This window comes from Macrobrachium nipponense, chromosome 2 (assembly GCF_015104395.2).
Source record: "Macrobrachium nipponense isolate FS-2020 chromosome 2, ASM1510439v2, whole genome shotgun sequence".
Lineage (NCBI taxonomy): Eukaryota > Metazoa > Arthropoda > Malacostraca > Decapoda > Palaemonidae > Macrobrachium > Macrobrachium nipponense.
Genome location: NC_087201.1, coordinates 58706683 through 58727641, shown reverse-complemented (window position 1 = coordinate 58727641; position 20959 = coordinate 58706683). Strand labels below are relative to the sequence as shown.

General features: G+C 38.8%; 1 protein-coding gene across 3 annotated transcripts in view; it reads right to left on the bottom strand.

The window, feature by feature from the left end:
* Positions 1–20959, bottom strand: part of LOC135220618 (putative RNA-binding protein Luc7-like 1) — a 57856-nt gene that overhangs the window by 20171 nt on the left and 16726 nt on the right. For all 3 annotated transcript variants that reach the window (XM_064257927.1, XM_064257928.1, XM_064257929.1), the window contains 4 exons: positions 14112–14206; positions 13734–13832; positions 5854–6048; positions 1816–2052 (listed from right to left, as the gene is read on the bottom strand). In XM_064257927.1, the coding sequence (XP_064113997.1) occupies positions 1816–2052; positions 5854–6048; positions 13734–13832; positions 14112–14206 (626 nt within the window). The remainder of the gene's footprint in view (positions 1–1815; positions 2053–5853; positions 6049–13733; positions 13833–14111; positions 14207–20959) is intronic.

The window sequence follows — 20959 nt, the reverse complement described above, 5'->3', positions numbered from 1 at the left end:
ATAAAATTGCGCACATTTTCATATATAAAACTTTATGTAACGGCTAATTTAAAATGGTGCAAACATTACCACAATGCATGTATGATTTTTCGGAAGAGTTTACCGCACGGACATAAAGAAAATTTTATTTTTTTCATAAATTCACCATAAATCGAAATATTGTGCTAGAGACTTCCAATTTGTTGCAAAATGAAGGTAAATGCTTGAAATATTACTAGAATATAAGCGTTTTAGCTTACAATTGTGTTTTTCGACCATTTCGGTAGAGTCAAGTTGTTACCGAAGTTTGAAATTTTGGCAATTATCGTTATTTATATGAAAATATCTCAAAACTGATAAAAGCTACAACCATGGGTTGTTTTTAGATGTATTGTGCAATGAAATTTCGCACAATTCCATCACATAAAACTTTATATAACGCTCATTTTAAAATGGTGCAAACATTACCACAATCGCATGTATGATTTTTTTCGAAGAGTTTACTGAGCGGACGTAAGGAAAAAAGTTTTTTCATAAATTCACCATAAATCACATATTGTTTCTAGAGACTTCCAATTAGTTGCAAATTAAGGTAAATGATTGAATATTACTAGAATATAAGCGTTTTAGCTTACAATTGCGTTTTTCGACCATTTCGGTAGAGTCCAAGTTGATCGAAGGTTGAAATTTTGGCAATTATCGTTATTTATATGAAAATATCTCAAACTGATAAAAGCTACAATCATGAGTATTTTATTGTTGTATTCTACATAAAAATGCGCACATTTTTCATATCAACACTTCATGTAACGGCTAATTTACAATGGTACAAAAATTATGTCAAAGTGACGAAATAATTTTCCGAGATGTGTCACAGATACTTTTTAGTGCGGCAAGAAAGAAATTCGCGCTTGCGCGCCTGCGTAACGATTGCAAACAAAACACCACCTTGATCCGTTGAACTCCAGCAATCCCCCAAGGCGCGTGATTCAAAAGTTTTTAGGTGGTAGGCCTATAAGTATTTTTCCGCGAATTTTAAAAAAACCTTTTGTAAGTCGACGTAAAATACGTCCAGTCGGCACACGGGAGACAAAAATTGTCGACGTAAAATACGTCCAGTCAGCGTAAGAGGGTTAAACACTGCTTTGATAATTTACGAAAAACGTATTTCTGAATTAAGTTCCATTCAGTAACAAAAGATTGTGATGACATTGGTAAAACAAAATCAGCTGACTATTTACAGAATGCAAACAAAACCACAGTTCAAATGGCAGATTGTTCTGTTCATATTAAAATATGATATGGTAATAATACAGGCAGCCCTGGTTAACGGCAAGGATTCCGTTCCTGGGGGGCCCGAAGCTAAGCGAAATTTGCCTCTAACCGAAATTCAAAAGTCTGTCACAATCCACCTTAAGGCGCCATAGACATGCTAACTATGCCTTAGACAGTGTCACGGCCAGATATTTTGCCCTAATATGTAATAACTCTTTAATGAAGATGGGGAATTTCATTTGCCTAATCTTTACTATGGTCTGACTGGTAGTAATAGAAATTTTTAATGTCACAGAGAGAGAGAGAGAGAGAGAGAGAGAGAGAGAGAGAGAGAGAGAGAGAGAGAGAGAGAGAGAGAGAGAGAGAGAGAGAGAGAGAGAGAGAGAGAGAGAAATTAATGTAAGCTTGAGAGAATCAATGCAAGTTTAAGTCCTTAAAAGGAGACCTGAAAATGAAATGTTAATGATAATGACAAGGCTTCAATATTCAAATTTACAAGAAATTATTAATAACTTTTAATTAATACATCCACAAACACAATGTACAGAAACTAATGCTTACCTTGAGATCCTCCAATTTCTCCCTGATTTTTATAAAACCAAGATGAAGTTTCCCACCAAAGTGATCAGCTAACCTTCGGTCATTGTCATATATACCCAAATAAGCTGAACACACTTCACAAACTCTTAATTTCTGCTGCTGATAGCTCGAGGCTGGCATTGAATTACGATACTCATGTTCAGCTGCTGCCTTTGTCTTACGAAGATCTTCAACTTCTTCCATAAGTTTCATGCTTTCCTAAAATAAATACAGTAATGTGCTACATTAAAAATTATCAATTACAAGTAGCTGGTGGTCTATTAATTTTGGATAAAATTAGTTTCAGCTACTAACAGAGGTTAAGATAGATATGATAATATATATAGCATATATATATATATATATATATATATATATATATATATATATATATATATATACATATATATATATATATATATATAGATATATATATATATAAATATATAGATAGATATATATATATATATATATATATATATATATATATATATATAGATAGATATATATATATATAATATATATATATATATATATATATATATATATATATATATATATATATATATATATATATATATAGATATATAGATATTATATTATTATATTATTATATTATATTATTATATTATATATATATATTCTGTATATCAATCTATCGATCTATATATCTGTATATATATATAGATATATATATATATATATATATATATATATATATATATATATATATATATATATATATATATATATATATATATATATATATGATTACAGCTCACACAATATCATAACAGATAAAAACACCAGTAACAAATTTTGAGTATATTTGTTATAAAATACTTACAAAATTGCTCGAGATGGGGGGATGCAGTAAATTTTTGTGAGATACAGGTTTTTCCTTTTTCCTAATATTTCTTTTGTTCTTATCTTTGCAAAGATAAGAACTGAAATCTATCATAACGTATATGTTAGATAGGAACAATACATTCCCCTAACATATAAATGTTTAAAATCAATAAAACATCAAAATAAAAAGTCAAAATACAGTAGAAACCACCTGTATTCACAGGGATGTGTACCTGATTCCCCCCCCCCCCCCACCCACAATACAGTAGAGCCCCGGACTTCGATGCTAATTTGTTCCAGAAGAATCAATGAGATGCAATTTTGTCAAGATCTGAATGAATTTTCTTTATAAGAAATACCGTATATACTCGAGTAACTTGCGATCTTGCATATCATGCGACCCCCAAATTTTTACCAATAAACAGTGGTTTTGTCATGTATCTCATGTATCATGAGAGTTACTTTTCCGAGAGCGTCAGTTCATAAGGTTGGTTGGTGGTTTAGCATGCTAATGGCCGAGTTATTCAGATGTGTGCTGCTGCTAGTCAAGTTACGGTAATTTTCTTACTAATCTCGAGAATTGAATAGAAAATCTCAAGATTAAAAAAGAATTCCAAGATAATAAATTAATTGTAAAAATAACGGAGTCCTAAATCATTCTCTCTCTCTCTCTCTCTCTCTGATCAGTAAATGTGTAGACATTGTGTGCGTTTAAAAAAATGTGCAGTACACACACATTCCGATGTTTCGGTTTTTGGAATTTTTCAGATTTCGGAAAAGTGAGGTCAGATGCATAATCAAACAAACATCACTACTGCAGTAAAAACATTTTTTCCCATTATGTTTTTCATTATTGTCATTTATTAATTACAGTTTATTTAAATAAATATTAATATAATACTGTTAAATGAATGTGAGATAACTAAGATCACCTACAACAAAATAGTGGGACAATTAATACCACATGTTCACTAATAGCAATAATTTTCAAAACAAACATTCCGTAAAACGCAAAAAATATATGTACATGACAATCAAAATATAATAATGTTTTGCAGTTCAACTTGTGAATTTTAACAATAAGTATGACTATATAATATATTTCACCATATCGATCTTGAAGTTGAAGAGTCGTAAAATTTTGAGGATGGTCCGGGAAAAGGATTTGTACTTCGTGTTTACGGTTATGAACGATTGACTTTACAACCACCCGTAACTAGGAAGCCGCGTGAGCAAGAGTGGTGTCCAGCTGAACATACGACAGTTTTCCCCAGCTTCCGCCTCTCCACACACGCAGCTTGCTTGCTCACTCAGTGTAAGCAGTGTCCCGGTACATTATACATCCTCTGTGTCTGTTTGTGTCTAGTGTTTTAGATAATTTGTGGAATTGTGGTTTGGATAATTTTTTAAGTGTCTACCGAGAGGAAATTATCTTTATCTACTCAGCCTGCCAAGAAGGAAAGAAAGGCCATTGACCTGGACACAAAAATGACAGTGATTAAGCAGTTCGAAGGAGGAAAGAAAGTTAATATGAAGTTATCACACTACTGTGTCAACGATTCCAAACGACAAAGAAAGGATTCGTGAAACTGTGAAAGGTTCTGCACCCATGCGATCAAGAGTGATAACAAAGCAACGTAATGGAGAAGTTGTTGAACATTTGGATGGAAGATCAAATTACAAAATGAACACCGTTAAGCCTTTTTACCAAGCAGGCGAAGGCTGAAAGTCTGTTTCAGACTTTGAAGGAACGTGCCAGAGAAGACTACAATCAAGAATTTTTGGCAAGTGTTGGCTGGTTCAAGAGTTTCAAGAACAGATTCCAATTGCATAATGTTTAAGTGACTGAAGAAGCAGCGAGTGCAGATGAAGAAGGAGCTAGCAAGTTTGTCGACAGTCTGGATGAAATAATTACGGATGAGCAGTATCTTCCAGAGCAGATTTTTAATGTGGATGAAACTGGGTTGTTCTGGAAATGAATGTCAGCACACACTTGCATCCAAAAAGAAGCCAAAAGCATGCCAGGATTTAAAGCTTTTAAGGATACACCGACCCTACTGCTTGGTGGGAATATCGTAGGGTTCAAGCTGAAGATGACGACCCAGAACTATCCCTGCAAGAATTTTGGAAACCGTACAATATTCTTCAGTGTATCAAGAACTTTCTACTGCCTAGGTAGCTCTGACAGAGAAGTGTATGAATGGCATATGGAAAAAGTGTCAAGGCATTATGTGAATACTTTTGCTGGATTTGACAGTGAACAAGAACTTGATGTGATACAGGGAAAACTAGTGAAACTGTCAAAAGAGCTTTCCTTGGAGTATGAAATGGAAGATATCGAAGAGTTGCTAGACCAAGATTCCGAAAAATTTACAAATGAAGAATGAAGAGCTGATGGAATTGGAAGAAGAAAGAGTGGTGGAAGAAGAAAGAGAAGCGGAGAAAGAAGACAAGTTGCCAGAGAGGAAATTTACCGCTAAGGATTATAGTAATTATCAGAGGGTTTAGTTCAACTAAATAAACTCCTTGCACATGTGGAAGAGATGGACCTAAACATTGAAAGATTTGCAAGGATTGAATAGATGGCACACGATGTGTTTCGTCCATACTGTGAAATTTATGAGGAGAAAAAGAAACATGCAGTCCAGACAAAGCTCACCATGTTTATGAAACAAACAACTCCTCCCGCCACCCAGAGCATTGCCCTAGCTGATGAAGCCGACGACCCACAGCCAGGCACCAGTGATGCCAGCAGTCGATAAGTTTTTTTTTTTTTTTTGCTGCTGTTTTCAATTGTATCTTCTATGTTTTTTTTTGTACCTGTATTTTATATCTTTGTATGTTTTCCACATATTAAACCAATTGTACTGATGTGCAGAGAAACAGGTTTGACTTTAACTTGACAAACATAAAAATAAGACAATATGATGTGTAGAGAGACAGTACAAATGGTATAAAAATTTAAAGAAATCATAACAACTGAGAAATACAATAGTGTCTAAAGAAAGATAAAAAGATTCCAAAATTAATTAACTAATTAACAGGCTGACTTACGTCCAAATCATCTTACGACCAACCAATTGCGGTCGTAAGTCAACAACTAGCTGTATATCAAGTTTTTTTTTTAATTACTTATATGTTTTAATAAACAAAATGTTTAATCATTTTTACCTCAACCATTCCATCAGCACCAAGAGCTTCAGCTTTTGCCAGCTTTTTCCCAATTTGCTCTGCTAAGTCATGAACTTTGTTCATTTTGGCTGCCACCTCAGCACTAAGCTCCTCTTGGGTCTCAGCTAAACGTTTTTTAGCAGATTCTGTACGGCGATCACAATCTGTGATGAAAGACTGCAAGTGCTCCATAGCCTGAAACATAATTATATTAGAATTAAACTAATGTCAATTTCTGTTCAAACTTGCTGGTGATTTCACAAGAACAGCAATCAGAGAAAACAATATATGATATCCTATCATTATTTCATCCTCTCAAACCCCTAGGCAAAGGAATGAGATACTTATGCAAGGTATTTCATTTATCATGACTTCAGATTACTTGCTTCATTATACAACATACTGGAGTATGAGTTCATTTTACATGGAACTAAGTCCTAACTCAGAGTTGCAAAAAATTGTTTTAAATTTTAATAGGTGCTAAATATTGCTTTATTTAAATGACCATATGTTTTGAATATTTGAATACATAATTTCAACAACCGTAAATATTTTGAACATAGTCAAATTTGACTAACATTAATGAATGAAAAAATTGTTGGGTTTTGTTATCTATATTTCAAGAAACAAAATTGCATGTACAAATATCTAAATGTGAAAGGGTTATTCAAATATTTAGAATACAAGGGAGGGATAGAAGAGTTACAAAATTAGCGACCTATAACAGTGCAACATGGTGACTTGCAAGCAATATTGCTGAAATGTATAAAAACATGAAGGCTAGTTTTGTTGCTAGGGTATCTAAATAGGCAAGAGATATAACTGAATGGGGAATATTTTCTACAGAAAATCTTTTCTTATTGAAAGATCACCAGACAAAGACCAGGAAAAAAGTTACTGTTTTCAGTTTCTAACCAGCCTGTTATCACTGGGATACTTTTATCTGCAGTATCCAATTGCATATCACCAAAGTGATATGCAAATTAACTTAATCATTTATCTACATGCCTAAGCTCTACTATAGAACTGATCTTTCAACAAAGCATAATTTTCCTACATGCCTGAGCTCTACTACAGAAATGACAAATTTTCTAAGAATTTGTATTTATCATAGCTACAAACCTGAGGTCTTAACAATAGGATAATTTCTAGTGCCTGGCTGCATCCAATTAAAAAACAGATGAAAGCAAGGAATCTTGTGATATCTGGCAACGCATGCATAGATCGGGTGAAGAGTGGTCAAGGACCACTCACCTACGCCACCACATCAGTCTTTCGCAACTCAGGATGTCTCAACACACAGGGGCGGCTAGAGATGGGCAGTATAATGTTAAGAACTCAGGTTTGTAGCTATGAAAAATACAAATTCTCTTAGAAAATTTGTCATTTGTTCATACGCGAACAAACCTTCAGTCTTAACAATAGAGTACTCATACTTGGAGGGAGATACAAGACATCCTAAGCTGGCTGGGGGCCTACCAAACACTCCAGCTTCCAGAAGAAATTACTTATGGAGAGAGACTGAAGCCTGTTGAGAAGCTAGATAAATTGATATCTAACCACTCAGACCCTGAGTGACGTACAATGATAAATGGGAGAACCATTGTATAGGGAACCAAAGAGAAACTTTGACTGTCCATTAGCAAACCAATACACCAGGGTTTGTACTACTCCCAACTCCTCCTTGCCAAGGAGTGGAGCATATGCTACCAAATGGAGGGTTTGATATTTGTATATTAAGCAACCACACTATCACTATGACTACCTTACTCACCTGTATCAGACCAGTCCAGCAAATGATATGTCTATTCCTTAACCCGCCCAAAGGAAGAAGGAAAGGTACAAGAGAAAGAAGACCAGTCAACTCACTCATTCTCTCATCCACACAATCATCTTAGGTAAGTTACGAAAGTGCCCTGTTAAGGGCAACTATGAGTTACACAACCTGTTGGGCAGCCACCACAGTACCCAGGGAAAACGTGTCCACAGACCTGTTGGCAACATCCTTAAGATAGAAAGAGGAGAACGTGGATTGGCGTAACCAAGTACCAGTGCTCAGCACTATGTACAGGCAAGTTCTTTTTGAAAGCCAGAGATGGACCAATACCCCTAATGTCATGCGCTCTACACCACCAACAGTCATTCAGTGATAGAATGCAAAACGAAGTGAACCTGTCATCATGCACAGAGGGATTTTGGGTCTTGGCCACAAATTCCAGGACAAATGTGCAGGACACCAACCCCAAACCCCTAGTGTGCTTCCCATTATAGCTCAGACCGTGGAGCTCTCCTACCCTCTTGGAAGATGCCAAGGCCAGAAGGAAAACTGTCTTGAGCGTCAAGTTCCTGTCAGATGAGCAACGCAAGGGCTCATGGACTCTAGTGAAGCTCTTGAGAACCAAGGAAACATCCCATGTCAGAGGCTTGAGCTCTCTAAGAGAACTCGACTGCTCAAACCCCTAACTAGCAAGGAAAGTTCCCAGGAAGAGGAGATGTCGATACCTCTAAGGCATAACACTAAACTCAGGGTCGCCCTCTAGCCTCTAATGGCAGAAACGGACAAATGTTTCTCGTCTCTGGGGAAGGTTAAAAAGTCTGCTATTCGCTGAATAGAGGTTGTGAGTGGAGAAAAATCCCGTTTACGACACCAATCACAGTAGATCGCCCATTTGCCTTGGTAAACCACGGAGGTTGACATTCTTAGACTGCTGGACATATGCCCTGCTGTTCTCTGAGAAAAGCCCCTCACTCGGAGGAGATACTTGATAGCCTCCAACCATGAAGAGACAGGGATTCTACTGACTGGTGGAACCTTTCCACATGGGGATGACACAGGAGATATCGCCAAGGGGGAATCTCCCTCGGAACCTCTGACAACAACGACAGCAGATCTGGGAACCATTCTGCCTGAGGCCACAGAGGGGCTACCAAAGTCATCCTGAGACCCTGTGAACTCATTAGCCTGTTCAGAACTTGACAGATTAAATAAAACGGAGGGAAGGCATACACCTCCAGGTTGTCCCAGGGATGTTGGAATGCGTCCTCTGCTAATGCTAAAGGATCTGAGACCACTGAACAGAATATCTCCAGCTTCCTGTTGAAGCAAGTCGCAAAAAGGTCCAGCATGTCTCTCCCCAAACTGGAAAAGCTTGTCTGCTACCACTTTATGAAGAGACCACTCTGTGAAAGGATTTGATCACAACAACTGAATTTGTTTGTGACCACATTCTGTTTGCCTGGGATATACCTGGCTGAGAGCTCTACCGAACTGCTGACAGCCCACTGGTGAACCTTGATGGTCAAGGCGTGAAGTTGACGAGAAACCAGGCATCCCTGCTTGTTCACATAGACTACCACCGTGGTGTTGTCCGACATGGGAACGACAGAATGACCTACCTTCTCCCGAAACTCCTTCAGACCCAGGAAGGCTGCCTTCAACTCCAAGAAATTGATATGTGTTGCTTGTCCTCCAAACTCCAAACACCTGAAGCGATGAGGCCGCCTAAATGAGCCCCCCACCTGCGAAGGAGGCCTCTGAGAACAGAAGGAAGTCCGTTGGAAGAGAACGCAGAGGGACACCCTTCGAAAGATTCTGGTCGTCCAACCACCAACGAAGGTCTTCTCTCACTTCCAGAGACAGAGGAACCATTAACAGGGGTGAGTCCCCTGCCAGAGACCAGAATTCTCCGAGTCCCCTGCCAGAGACCAGAATTCTCCCAGTCTCCATTGCAGAGACCAAAGATGAAGATGCCCATGAGGGACCAGCTTCTCCAGGGAAGACAACACTCCCAGAAGAACCTGCCACCAATGAGTTGACTGATTTGGTTCCAACAGGAAGTCGCGCGCCACCAACTGCATCTTTTCCAATCTCTGAACCGACGGGAAAACTTTTGCCAATGTCGTATCGATGACCATGCCCAGGTAGAGAATCCTTTGACTGGGTACGAAGTTCGACTTTTCCTGGCTGACTACTATGCCCAGTTCCAGGCAGAACTGAAGTAGACGATCCCTGTCCTACAGCAGCTTTTCCCTGGTAACTGCCAAGACCAACCAATCATCGAGGTACCTCAGCAAACGGATCCCCTGAGCATGGGTCCAACTTGACACAAGAGAGAAGACCCTTGTGAACACTTGAGGGACTGTTGTCAGCCCGAAGCATAGGACTTTGAACTCGAAGACCTTGTCCCCAAGAGAAAAGCGAAGGAAATTCCTGGATGTCGGGTGAACAGGGATTTGGAAGTATGTGTCCCTTAAGTCTATCGACAGCATGAAGTGGCCTTCCCTCACGGCTGCCAACACCGAACACGGGGTCTCCATCTTGAACCGTGGCTTCCTGATGAAGTGATTCAAGGAGGATAAGTCGATCACAGGTCTCCATCCTCCCGACGCCTTGGGCACCAAGAAGCTGTGACTGTAAAACCCCGGAGACGGATGCACCACTTCCTCTATCGCATCCTTGTCCAGCATTTTCTGCACTTCCTCCCGAAGAACCAAGAACTTCAGAGAATCTGGAGGATATGCTTTCCTGAGCTGCAACTTGTCCAACAGAGGAGGAGAGAAATCGAATGGCAGTAGGTACCCCACCCAAAGGACATCTACCACCCACTTCTCCACCCCATAACTCTGCCACTTGGCCCAATGGCCCGCCAGGCAACCCCCCCACCAAGGGGGCAGGAGAGGAAGAGGCACCTAACCTACCGACAGCCCCCTTTACCTCTACCCTTTGGGCCCCTTCTTGGCTTAAAGGAACGAGAGTGAAAGGGACGTTGATCCCCTGACCTAGGCTGAGTTGAACGGGAAGGCCCTGCCGAACTCGAACTCCTTGATGGTCTACCAGGCGACAATCTTCTTGACTGCTGCTGGACAGGGGGAGGAGGAGGAGCCAGACATCTACAAGGACGAGACTCCGACTTAAGACATGGCATGGTGCACCAGTCTGTATTTGGTGTCAGCCCGGCGCCGGTCTATCGCATTCTCGAGCCTCGGCTGAGGAAACAAATATTGGGACTCAACAGATCTCCATTCCTCAATGTCAGCAAGGACTCCATGTCAACTGATCTCTCCATCCTAAACAAAGCCAGATATGAAAACGCCTTGCCTCCGGACTGCAACAGACTGGCAAGCAAGGATGCACTCACCAACCCTTCTGGGGACCTGTCAGTAGCTATCTTGGCAATGACCACAGACCAGAAGTCCAACCAAGAAACCATCTGTAACATGGAGGCCGCCGTAGATTCCAATGCTGAGGCATCTTGCGGAGACAAGGACGGAGCCACCGACCTCACCTGCTCCCAAGTCAATCCCGGCTTCAGGCGAATGACGTCTGGGTTAAGATGGCACAACATAGAAAATGCAGAGTTTGTAGCATAGTACTTCCTATGTCTCATGAGATGCGGGGGTAGTAGCTTGGCAGAGCCCCTAGAGCGAAGTGAACCGTCCCGGTCTGAAACAGGCGTTAACCTTATGAAAGACCGATTGGACGTGCCCCGACAAGGGAAGCTGAAGAGAAGATTTGGGATCCTGCATACCTCCCACCAAGGCTTCCCAGCAAGAAGGAGTGTAAGACGACTGAGCCTGAGTCCTACTTTCCAAATTGTTGAACCCACGAACAAGATCAACAACTTCCAAAAAGGAAGACAAAAACCCTTGCATGTCTCCCTCCTCCTGCTCCGTTGCCGCAATGAGAAGGATGTGTAGTCTCCTCTAAGGCACCTTCCCATTAAAATTAATGGAAGGATCAGCAGCCAAACACCCCAAAACACCAACTAACCTGTCTGGGCTGGGTCCACGCGTCAGCTCCAGAGACAAACCTACTATAACACTAGGAACATCACTACGTACTTCTCCAACAGATGACTCATTAACATGTCCATGAACGGTCACAGGCGTGGCAGACGTACGAACGTGAGTTGGAGAGGAATCCCGAACACTTGAGATCGAAGGAAAATCCCCCAGTCAAACTCTTGGAAGCACCAGTGAGAGGGGCAGGTAAACACTCCTCCTGCACCAACCCTGCGCTCACCACCTTTGACCTCTTGACAGGCCCCTTGAGATCCTAATGGCGACGAATAGGCCTTGGAGAAGGAGGAGCACTTGTATCATGTGCACAGACAGGGGAGGTTGCAACACCCTTGCGATGTGCATGGATGGGGTAGGTTGCAACACCCTGGCAATGTGCATGGACGTGTGTGTGTGTGTGTGTGTGTGTGTGTGTGTGTGTGTGTGTGTGTGTGTGTGTGTGTGTGTGTGTGTGTGTTGCAACACACCTGCGATTTGATGCAGAGGACGAAGCAGCCACTGCAGATTGCACAAAGGAAGATACACTAACGCTCTCCGAAACACCAACACTCTCAAGAACACGTCCGCATTGTTCCTCCCTTGTAGGCGTAGAAAGAGCAAAGTCTTTAGCATTCCAAAGCTTGATATGCTAATGTGGTGTAGAGGGGGAAGAGGGAGAGGAAGACAGCACTGGTTTCTTATGCGATCTCTTCGCAGGAGGCGGGGACGAAGCAACACGTTTCCTTCCAGTCCTCCCAACCGACAAGGCCGCCAACTTATCATCCAAAACAGAGTCCTACCTCTTAAGCACTGCCTGGCATATAACCTCAGACTGATCTGCAAGAGAAGGCTCCGATGACATGGAAGGGAGATGTAGCGAACTGGGCGGCAAAGATGACGTCATGGCTGAGAGAGGCAGTGCTGAGGGGACGACTGGGAGTGACGTCACAGCTTCCTCTTGGTGTGAAGGGGAATCAGACGCCACTGGTGGAGGAATACACAACGACGAATCCCATGATGTCATCAACAGGACTCGAAGAAGTGGCAACGGTCACTGGCGGAGCAATACAAGATGGCTGACCTCAGCAACCCACGAAGATGAGGCCAGGAGGTGGGGGGATGGCCTGGCCAGGCTGAGGAGGGGGGTCGCAAATCTCCATAAGTGCACAAGAAACCCCTCCTAGGACAGGGGACCCCCTGGCCCGAGGGTTTTCCAATTCGCCGCCATCTTGGATGCCTCCGACTCTGGAATAAATGATTATGATGAAAAAGCCTTCCCCTTCCCGGGAATCAAATTAACTCCTGAAGAAGGGGCGACATTACAAAAGTCAGCCTGGTGGCCTCCTGATACTTTCAGCGACAAATCAATGGAAGAAAAGGAAGGAGACACAGGAACAACACTACTATGGGGGGTGAATACTGCAGGAGACGAAGCATAGGGAAGAGGCGAAAAACCTTCCCAAGAAGGAAGAGTCGAAACCTTCCGATGCTCTCTTGCTATAAAATGACTTTCATTGTTCTTTAAGCCATGCCCGGCATTCCGTGCAAGGATTCATTATAGTACAAAATTGAGAACGGCACCTAATATAAGTGATGTGGGGATCGGTCGCCGCCAAAGCCAAAAAACGAGAACACGGAAAACATGGAATCCCGGGCCACACACGTTGACGAGGCCGAGAAGGAGCAGAAGCCATAATATCAGCCAAACACACACACACACACACACTAAACACGCGAAATGGGCAATGAACCAAGTAAAGGCCAAGAGAGGATAACCATGACTCTCGCCCAGGCGGTTAAAGAAAAGACAGACGCGGTGGTGTAGGTGAGTAGTCCTTGACCACTCTTCACCATATCTACGCATACATTGCCAGATATCACAAGATTCCTTGCTTTCATCTGTTTTTTTTTTTTTTTTACCGGATCCAGCAGGGCGCTAGAAATTATCCTGTTGTTAAGACCAAAGGTTTGTTCGTGTATGAACAACTTCATCTTTTTACCAAGAAGCATTTATCAGCACAAAAAATGCATCCTAAACCCTTCCCAGATTTATATAGATTTCTGTTAATGATGTACAGATAAAACTTTACCACTTCACTCACATCAATATCGTAAAAGTAGTCTTTGGTCAACGAAGCCTGTTCATAGTCAGCTCGAAGGGCCAAGTCATGAATTTTGTAGCACTCTCCCAAATCCATTCGCTGAAAATTCATTGTTAATATTAGTGTCTTACATAGCTGATATTTTATACCTACAACAGGATATTTCCATTACATACTCATCTCCTGACCATACTTTACCTGGGAGTATAAAAATTCTTACCTCAAGCAAGTTACCTTACATTTAAATTTACCAACTACATCTTCACATCAATTATACAATTATCCAATATATTGCAACAGTGTTAAAAACTCACATGTACAGGGGAATGCTGAAGAACTAGACATGAGAAGTACAGGAACAAGATCCTAAATTCTTACCGTTGAGGAGAGAATTTCATGGGGACAGCAGGAAAGGAGAAAGCTTTTACACACCCTTGGATCGGTGAACTTCACCCGGAACCTGGTATCGTCACCTATGGAAAAACCATCAACAATGGATCATCTCTTGTGCTTTTCCAAATGCAGCCCGAATCTTAATGCTTTTATTCATACTGTCACTTGGACAAAACAAAAACCAGAAAAACTATCATTAAACGTTGCAATACATGAACAATGGTTACACAATTCATCTAAATGATGCTGCATTCAAGTAATACAAAGATTTCTGGCTGCACATGGAGTACCAATAATTCAATCTATTCTAAAACTTAACAAAAGTGACATATGACCTTGTAACTGGCTACTTTTATCAATGACTATTGGATCATCATAAATAAATTTCCTATAATGTAGGAGATGCACAAACTCCCATGAATTTGAAATTTCCTATAATGTAGGAGATGCACAAACTCCCATGAATTTGAAGTGAAAATCATAAAGGTTGGTCAAATATCCATATAGTTTTTCAAGACAACTGCATCAGATACCAAAATTCCAATGATACCTACACTCTGCTGAAGCCAAAAGCACACATCTATTACAATATTCTGAAGTTCAAAGGTAATGGAATTAACAGTGTCACATCTTTTACACCAAAGTACATGGCCAGGAAAATTCTGTGTAAAATTTAAAGTTACAGTACAACTGTTATACATATTGCATATATAGTGGTGTGTGACAACCTTTACAACCTAGGACCAAAAAGAAGCAAAAATCGCAAAGAATCATCACATTTACTTAACAAAAAATTACCCAAATATTAGTAATTTTCATGCAGCACATCAAATTAGCCAAAGAACACTATTAAATATTTCGCATCTAGCACTGAAAATGCAAAAAGATACAGCTTGTAACCTGTCCTGTAGGATGAGACTGTACTATACTAAGAGGATACAATAGCCCCTAAAAGCTTACTACAAAGTTTCAATTACAGTGGTTCAGGATGTGTGAACAATGAATGGTTAATGCTTTAGTGCAAGTATTTCAAATAATTACATACTCAAATTATGAATTTTATTGCAAGCCCCTCAGCAAAACTAGAGTGAAACAATCCTTATAGCTTACTTTGAAAGTGCCATGTACCCCACACACTCAAAAGCTGCTTAGTGCATATAGTTTATATATTCACTCAAGATAATGTGATTAACTTATATACAATATAGTTAAAAATATAATATCAGTTCATTTACTTTGCATCATAAATTACTGTACAGGCAGTCCCCGGTTATTGGCAGTCTCAGCTAATGGCGATCCGGTTTTATGTAAAATCGGCCATTTGTGGTGCCATAAGGGTGGAGTTTAGGTTATCAGTGCCATAAGGTGCCGATAATAGAGTTATGGCGCCATAACATATCTAACAGAGACTCCATTGACCAGTTATTGGCACCATTAACCAAAACTTGGCGCCAGACACACCATACATTGCCAAGCTTCAGTTAACCCTCTTACGCCGACTGGACATATTTTACGTCGACATTTTTTGTCTCCCGTGTGCCGACTGGATGTATTTTACGTCGACTTACAAAAGTTTTTTTAAAATTCGCAGAAAAATACTTATAAGCCTACCAGCCTAAAACTTTTGAATCACGCGCCTTGGGGGATGCTGGGAGTTCACGGATCAAGGTGTTGTTTTGTTTACAATCGTTACGCAGGCGCGCAAGCGCGAATTTCTTTCTTGCCGCACTAAAAATTATCTGTGACACATCTCGGAAATTATTTCATCACTTTGACATAATTTTTGTACCATTGTAAATTAGCCGTTACATGAAGTATTATATATGAAAATGTGCGCATTTTTATGTAGAATACAACAATAAAATACTCATGATTGTAGCTTTTATCAGTTTTGAGATATTTTCATATATAAATAATAATTGCCAAAATTTCAACTTTCGGTCAACTTGGACTCTACCGAAATGGTCGAAAAACGCAATTGTAAGCTAAAACGCTTATATTCTAGTAATATTCAATCATTTACCTTAATTTTGCAACTAATTGGAAGTCTCTAGCACAATATTTCGATTTATGGTGAATTTATGAAAAAACTTTTTCCTTACGTCCGCGCGGTAACTCTTTCGAAAAAAATCATACATGCGATTGTGGTAATGTTTGCACCATTTTAAAATTAGCTGTTATATAAAGTTTTATATATGGAAATGTGCGCAATTTCATGCACAATACAACTAAAAACAACCCATGGTTGTAGCTTTTATCAGTTTTGAGATATTTTCATATAAATAACGATAATTGCCAAAATTTCAACCTTCGGTCAACTTTGACTCTACCGAAATGGTCGAAAAACGCAATTGTAAGCTAAAACGCTTATATTCTAGTAATTTTCAAGCATTTACCTTCATTTTGCAACAAATTGGAAGTCTCTAGCACAATATTTCGATTTATGGTGAATTTATGAAAAAAATAACATGTTCTTTATGTCCGCATGGTAACTCTTCCGAAAAAATCATACGTGCGATTGTGGTAATGTTTGCACCATTTTAAATTAGCCGTTACATAAAGTTTTATATATGAAAATGTGCGCAATTTCATGTAGAATACAACAAAAATAATTGAAGGTTGTAGCTTTTCTCATTTTTGAAATATTTGCATATGAATCACGATAAATAGAAAAAAAAACCATGTTCGGTCAACTTTGACTACCGAAATGGTCGAAAAACGCAATTGTAAGCTAAAACTCTTACAGTCTAGTAATATTCAGTCATTTATCTTCATCTTGAAACAAATTTGAAGTCTCTAGCAAAATATTTTGATTTATGGTGAATTTAAAAAAAATATCTTTCCTTCCCTCCGCGCGCGGATTCTCCGCCACAAATCTCCGAAATACGTACGTCCCATTCTTGGAATATTTGCTCAGTTTCATATTAGGCATTTCATAGAGTTTTATATATGAAAATGTGCGCAATTTCATGTAGAATAAAACTAAAAATATTTGAAGGTTGTAGCTTTTGTTATTTCTGAAACAATTGCATATAAAAATTATATATAAAAAAATTTGACTCGTCAGATATGGTCAAAAACTGCAATTGTAAGCTAATACTATTACAGTATAGTAATATTCAATTATTTGTCTTCATTTTGAAAGAAATTGGAAGTCTCTAGGACAATATTTAGATTTATGGTGAATTTATGAAAAAAATATTTGTTTACGTCCGCGCGTTACGAATTCATGCATTATTTTGTGATATTTTCTGTGTTGCTTTTATCGTTTTACAATGTGTTATATACCAAAATGATCGCAATTTAGTGTACATTACAAAAAAAAAGTAACTTGTTACCTTTAACCGTTTTGTGCACAGCACGATTTGAATACAATTAATATGAAATTTCGTTTTTGCGCTATCATATATCGCATTATTTATATATGATAATGATAATTTTTTTCATTTCTGATGGTTGCATACTAACTTCAGGCAATGACAAAAAAAGGAGCCAAAAATGAACTCTTAATCTTGAAAACTAAGCGCGCTGTGATTTTTTGATAAAAATATTTTTTCCGCTTCCGCGCTCACTCCGAAACCCCTCCGGCACACAGGAGACAATTTTTTATTTACCGCTCCGGCGTAAGAGGGCTAATTGCAGGTTTTCGCTTATGAGCACCCCACTGAGAACAGAACCTGCCCTGACAACCAGGGACTGCCTGTATTTTGTGTCAGTATCATTATCGTGATAAAACAACATAGTACAGTATTATATGTCAAAAATGTCTTTATTCTAAATATCAGTGAAAAAGGAAAATGTAATAAGATCTTTCATAATTTTACACAATATACATATACCTCCTCTGCTGCTCAGTGATCGATGCAAAATATACCTCTAATTAACCTTTACTGGACGGGTAAATATATCAATATGCAGTTCCTCAGGCCAGGTAAACTTCAAGGCCGGAAAAAAAAAAAAAAAAATCAATGGAAAGAGGAAGATATGCATATGTACATGAAAAAAAAAAAAAAAAAATTTTTTTGCCCTACCTTCCACAAGAAGTTGAAAATGCCTACCATCCCTTGTGGGGCTTCTTTTACAAGACAATCATACATTTTACCAATTTATATATGTTTTTTCTAATAAAATTTTTTATTTTACTCTGTAAAATTATAATTACTACTCACACAATATCAAAACATGAGAAATAAAAGCAGCAAAAAATTCTTAACATATTTGATGAGGAATATTTACGTAAATTTACAGAAAATGAAGATTCAGTAACTTTTTTTTACTTTTACATGTTTTTTCTAATATTTCATTACACTTTTCTTTGTAAAATTACATTTACAACCGACATACTATCGTAAAAGACAAGAACAAAAAACAACAGCAACCCCTTGGTATATTTACAAGTAAATTTACAAAAAGACATCATGTGAGAGAGAGACAGAACATTCTCCTTGCAAGTAACAAGCACTAGTGAAGTCCTGAGATGCCCACACTCATGATTTTAGCCAGTGTAAAAGTTGCCATTTGTGAATTTATGGGCTATAAAAGTATTGGTAGCCCTTTCCCACCCGATTCTTTCCAAATCGATGGCACATAATATTGTTAATCTACAGGATCAATCCGTCTACCACCCCAAACCTGTTATTACTACTCCCGAGGATCAATCCGTCCATTAAGGATTAAGAAACCAACACCACAAATAAAGAATACTAACACATATCTCAGCTTTTGTATAGTTTGGAAGTGATTACAAAGCAAGCTACACATTTTGCAGTAATGTTCAAATGTAAAAACTTCCGCTCAATCATATGAATAGGCTACAAACTAATGATGTTCTTTCCATGAAACATGTACTACTAAAGCTAAACAGTTTCCAGTACCTAGTATTCAGTATTAAACATTAATAACTAGCCTTCACTACATTTATTTGAGTAACTCCTTAATTACTAATGTCAAATAACATACAATTATCCCTCAAAGATCTGGATTTTGTGAATATTCAAACATTCTTACCGGTTTATATATACATACCAATAAAATATGACTAGAGTTTAAAAGAAGGAAACCCTGTATTAAGGCTTGTACAAACTCTCTACAAATCACTGCAGATCTTAATGCAATGTTGCCAAATAAGGATATCCAGGTGGAGGCTGCTGCTATACTAGTGGAGACAACCAACTAACGATCAGTCCATCACTATACAGTGGAACCTCAGTTTTCATACATATCCATTCCAGAACATCCCATGAAGTCCGAAATGTATGAAATCCGACAATTCCCATAGGGAATAATGTAAATACAATTAATGTGTTCCAGGCACCCAACAATATTAAAAAAGTACATTTCATAGGGAATAAACACAGTTTTACATACAGAAAACAAGAAATATAAATGACTAATGAAATTAATAAATGAACATTTAACATCACTCTTACCTTTATGGAAGACAACTGTTAGCATATGGAAGACGGACAGGAGGGGAGAGTGAGGAGGAAAGGTTTTTGTTTGGAAGGGGAATCTTCCTCCAGAAGGACTTCAGGTATCAAGGACCTATCTGGGGTTAATTCTCTTCATTTTTCACTATCACTATCTGAGGTTACTGCCCCTCTTCATTTTTTACTGGCACTAGGACCAGCTTGAGTCACTGGACCTCCGTCACACAATAAAGCTGTCCAGACACATTTGTTTCTGGCATTTCTTTAAAATTTGCCTAAACTTAAAACACGGCATTGTAATTAAACATGCTGGAGACACCAATTACTACATCTTTGTTGGGATGCTATTTCTCCACAAAATTTTTTACATCACCCCACTTTGCAAACATGTCCTTAATCATTGAAGTACTAGGCACATTATGTATGCCCATTTCCTTTCTGTAATTTTCAAACCAGCCTCTGCTGGCCTTAAATTCACTAACAGCAGCACTTGTTGTAGGTATCTTCTCAATGAGATCGACATGCAGCATCCTCCAACACTTTGCTGCGAGTTCTTTCTTAAATTCTATAGTGTTTCTCACCTTTTTTACAGAAGAGCTAGCACTTGGAACTTTGTGGTCCCACGATGGCTTATTTAGCAGTTGCACTCAAATAAAAAAAAGCACAAAAACAATGAACACAAAAGCAGAATGGGTCACGAGAGAACATGTGATGCTTTGTTTGGGCGCTTGCTAGAGGGCCCTGGAAGGAGCATTTCCAAGTGTACAAAATCCGAGGATACGTACGAAACCCAAGACAAAATTTTGTAGCAAAAAAGTCTAAAAAACTGAGGTTCCACTGTATAAGAATATATGAGGACAGCAGGGCATTACATGTCACAAAGCACTGGATGTCTGTCTGTTCTTCCAAATGTCCATCTCTGACACTGAGTATCTTTCAAAACAGTTGACTCACCCTAAGCTAAAAACAACAGAGACTGGAGACAGGCAACATCTAAATAGACTGCCTCATCCTCAGTATGTTACCTACATAGGAGTAATATGTCTGTAAAGTGCCTTTCAAACAATATGACAATTTCTTGTATATCTTGTCAAACCTGCAGTGGCAAAATTTTTTTTTGGTAACGTGAAGATGCCCTTCAAGCTCATGTTTATTCTACAAACAATTACATACTAGGCTAAGAATACTCCAGGGTTCCAGACAGGGTTCCCTCTCTCACTACTGTAATCTGGATCTTTGAAGGTTTACCACATAAGAATTAAAAAAAAAAAAAGCTAAGGTGAATATGTTTTTTATGCAAACTTTTTTTATAGGAAGTTCATGTTGATAAAGAGTCCAAAATTTCACTTAAATCTAAAGAATAATATACTCAAAGAAAATCATAGCAGAAGAAAGCGTTAAGAA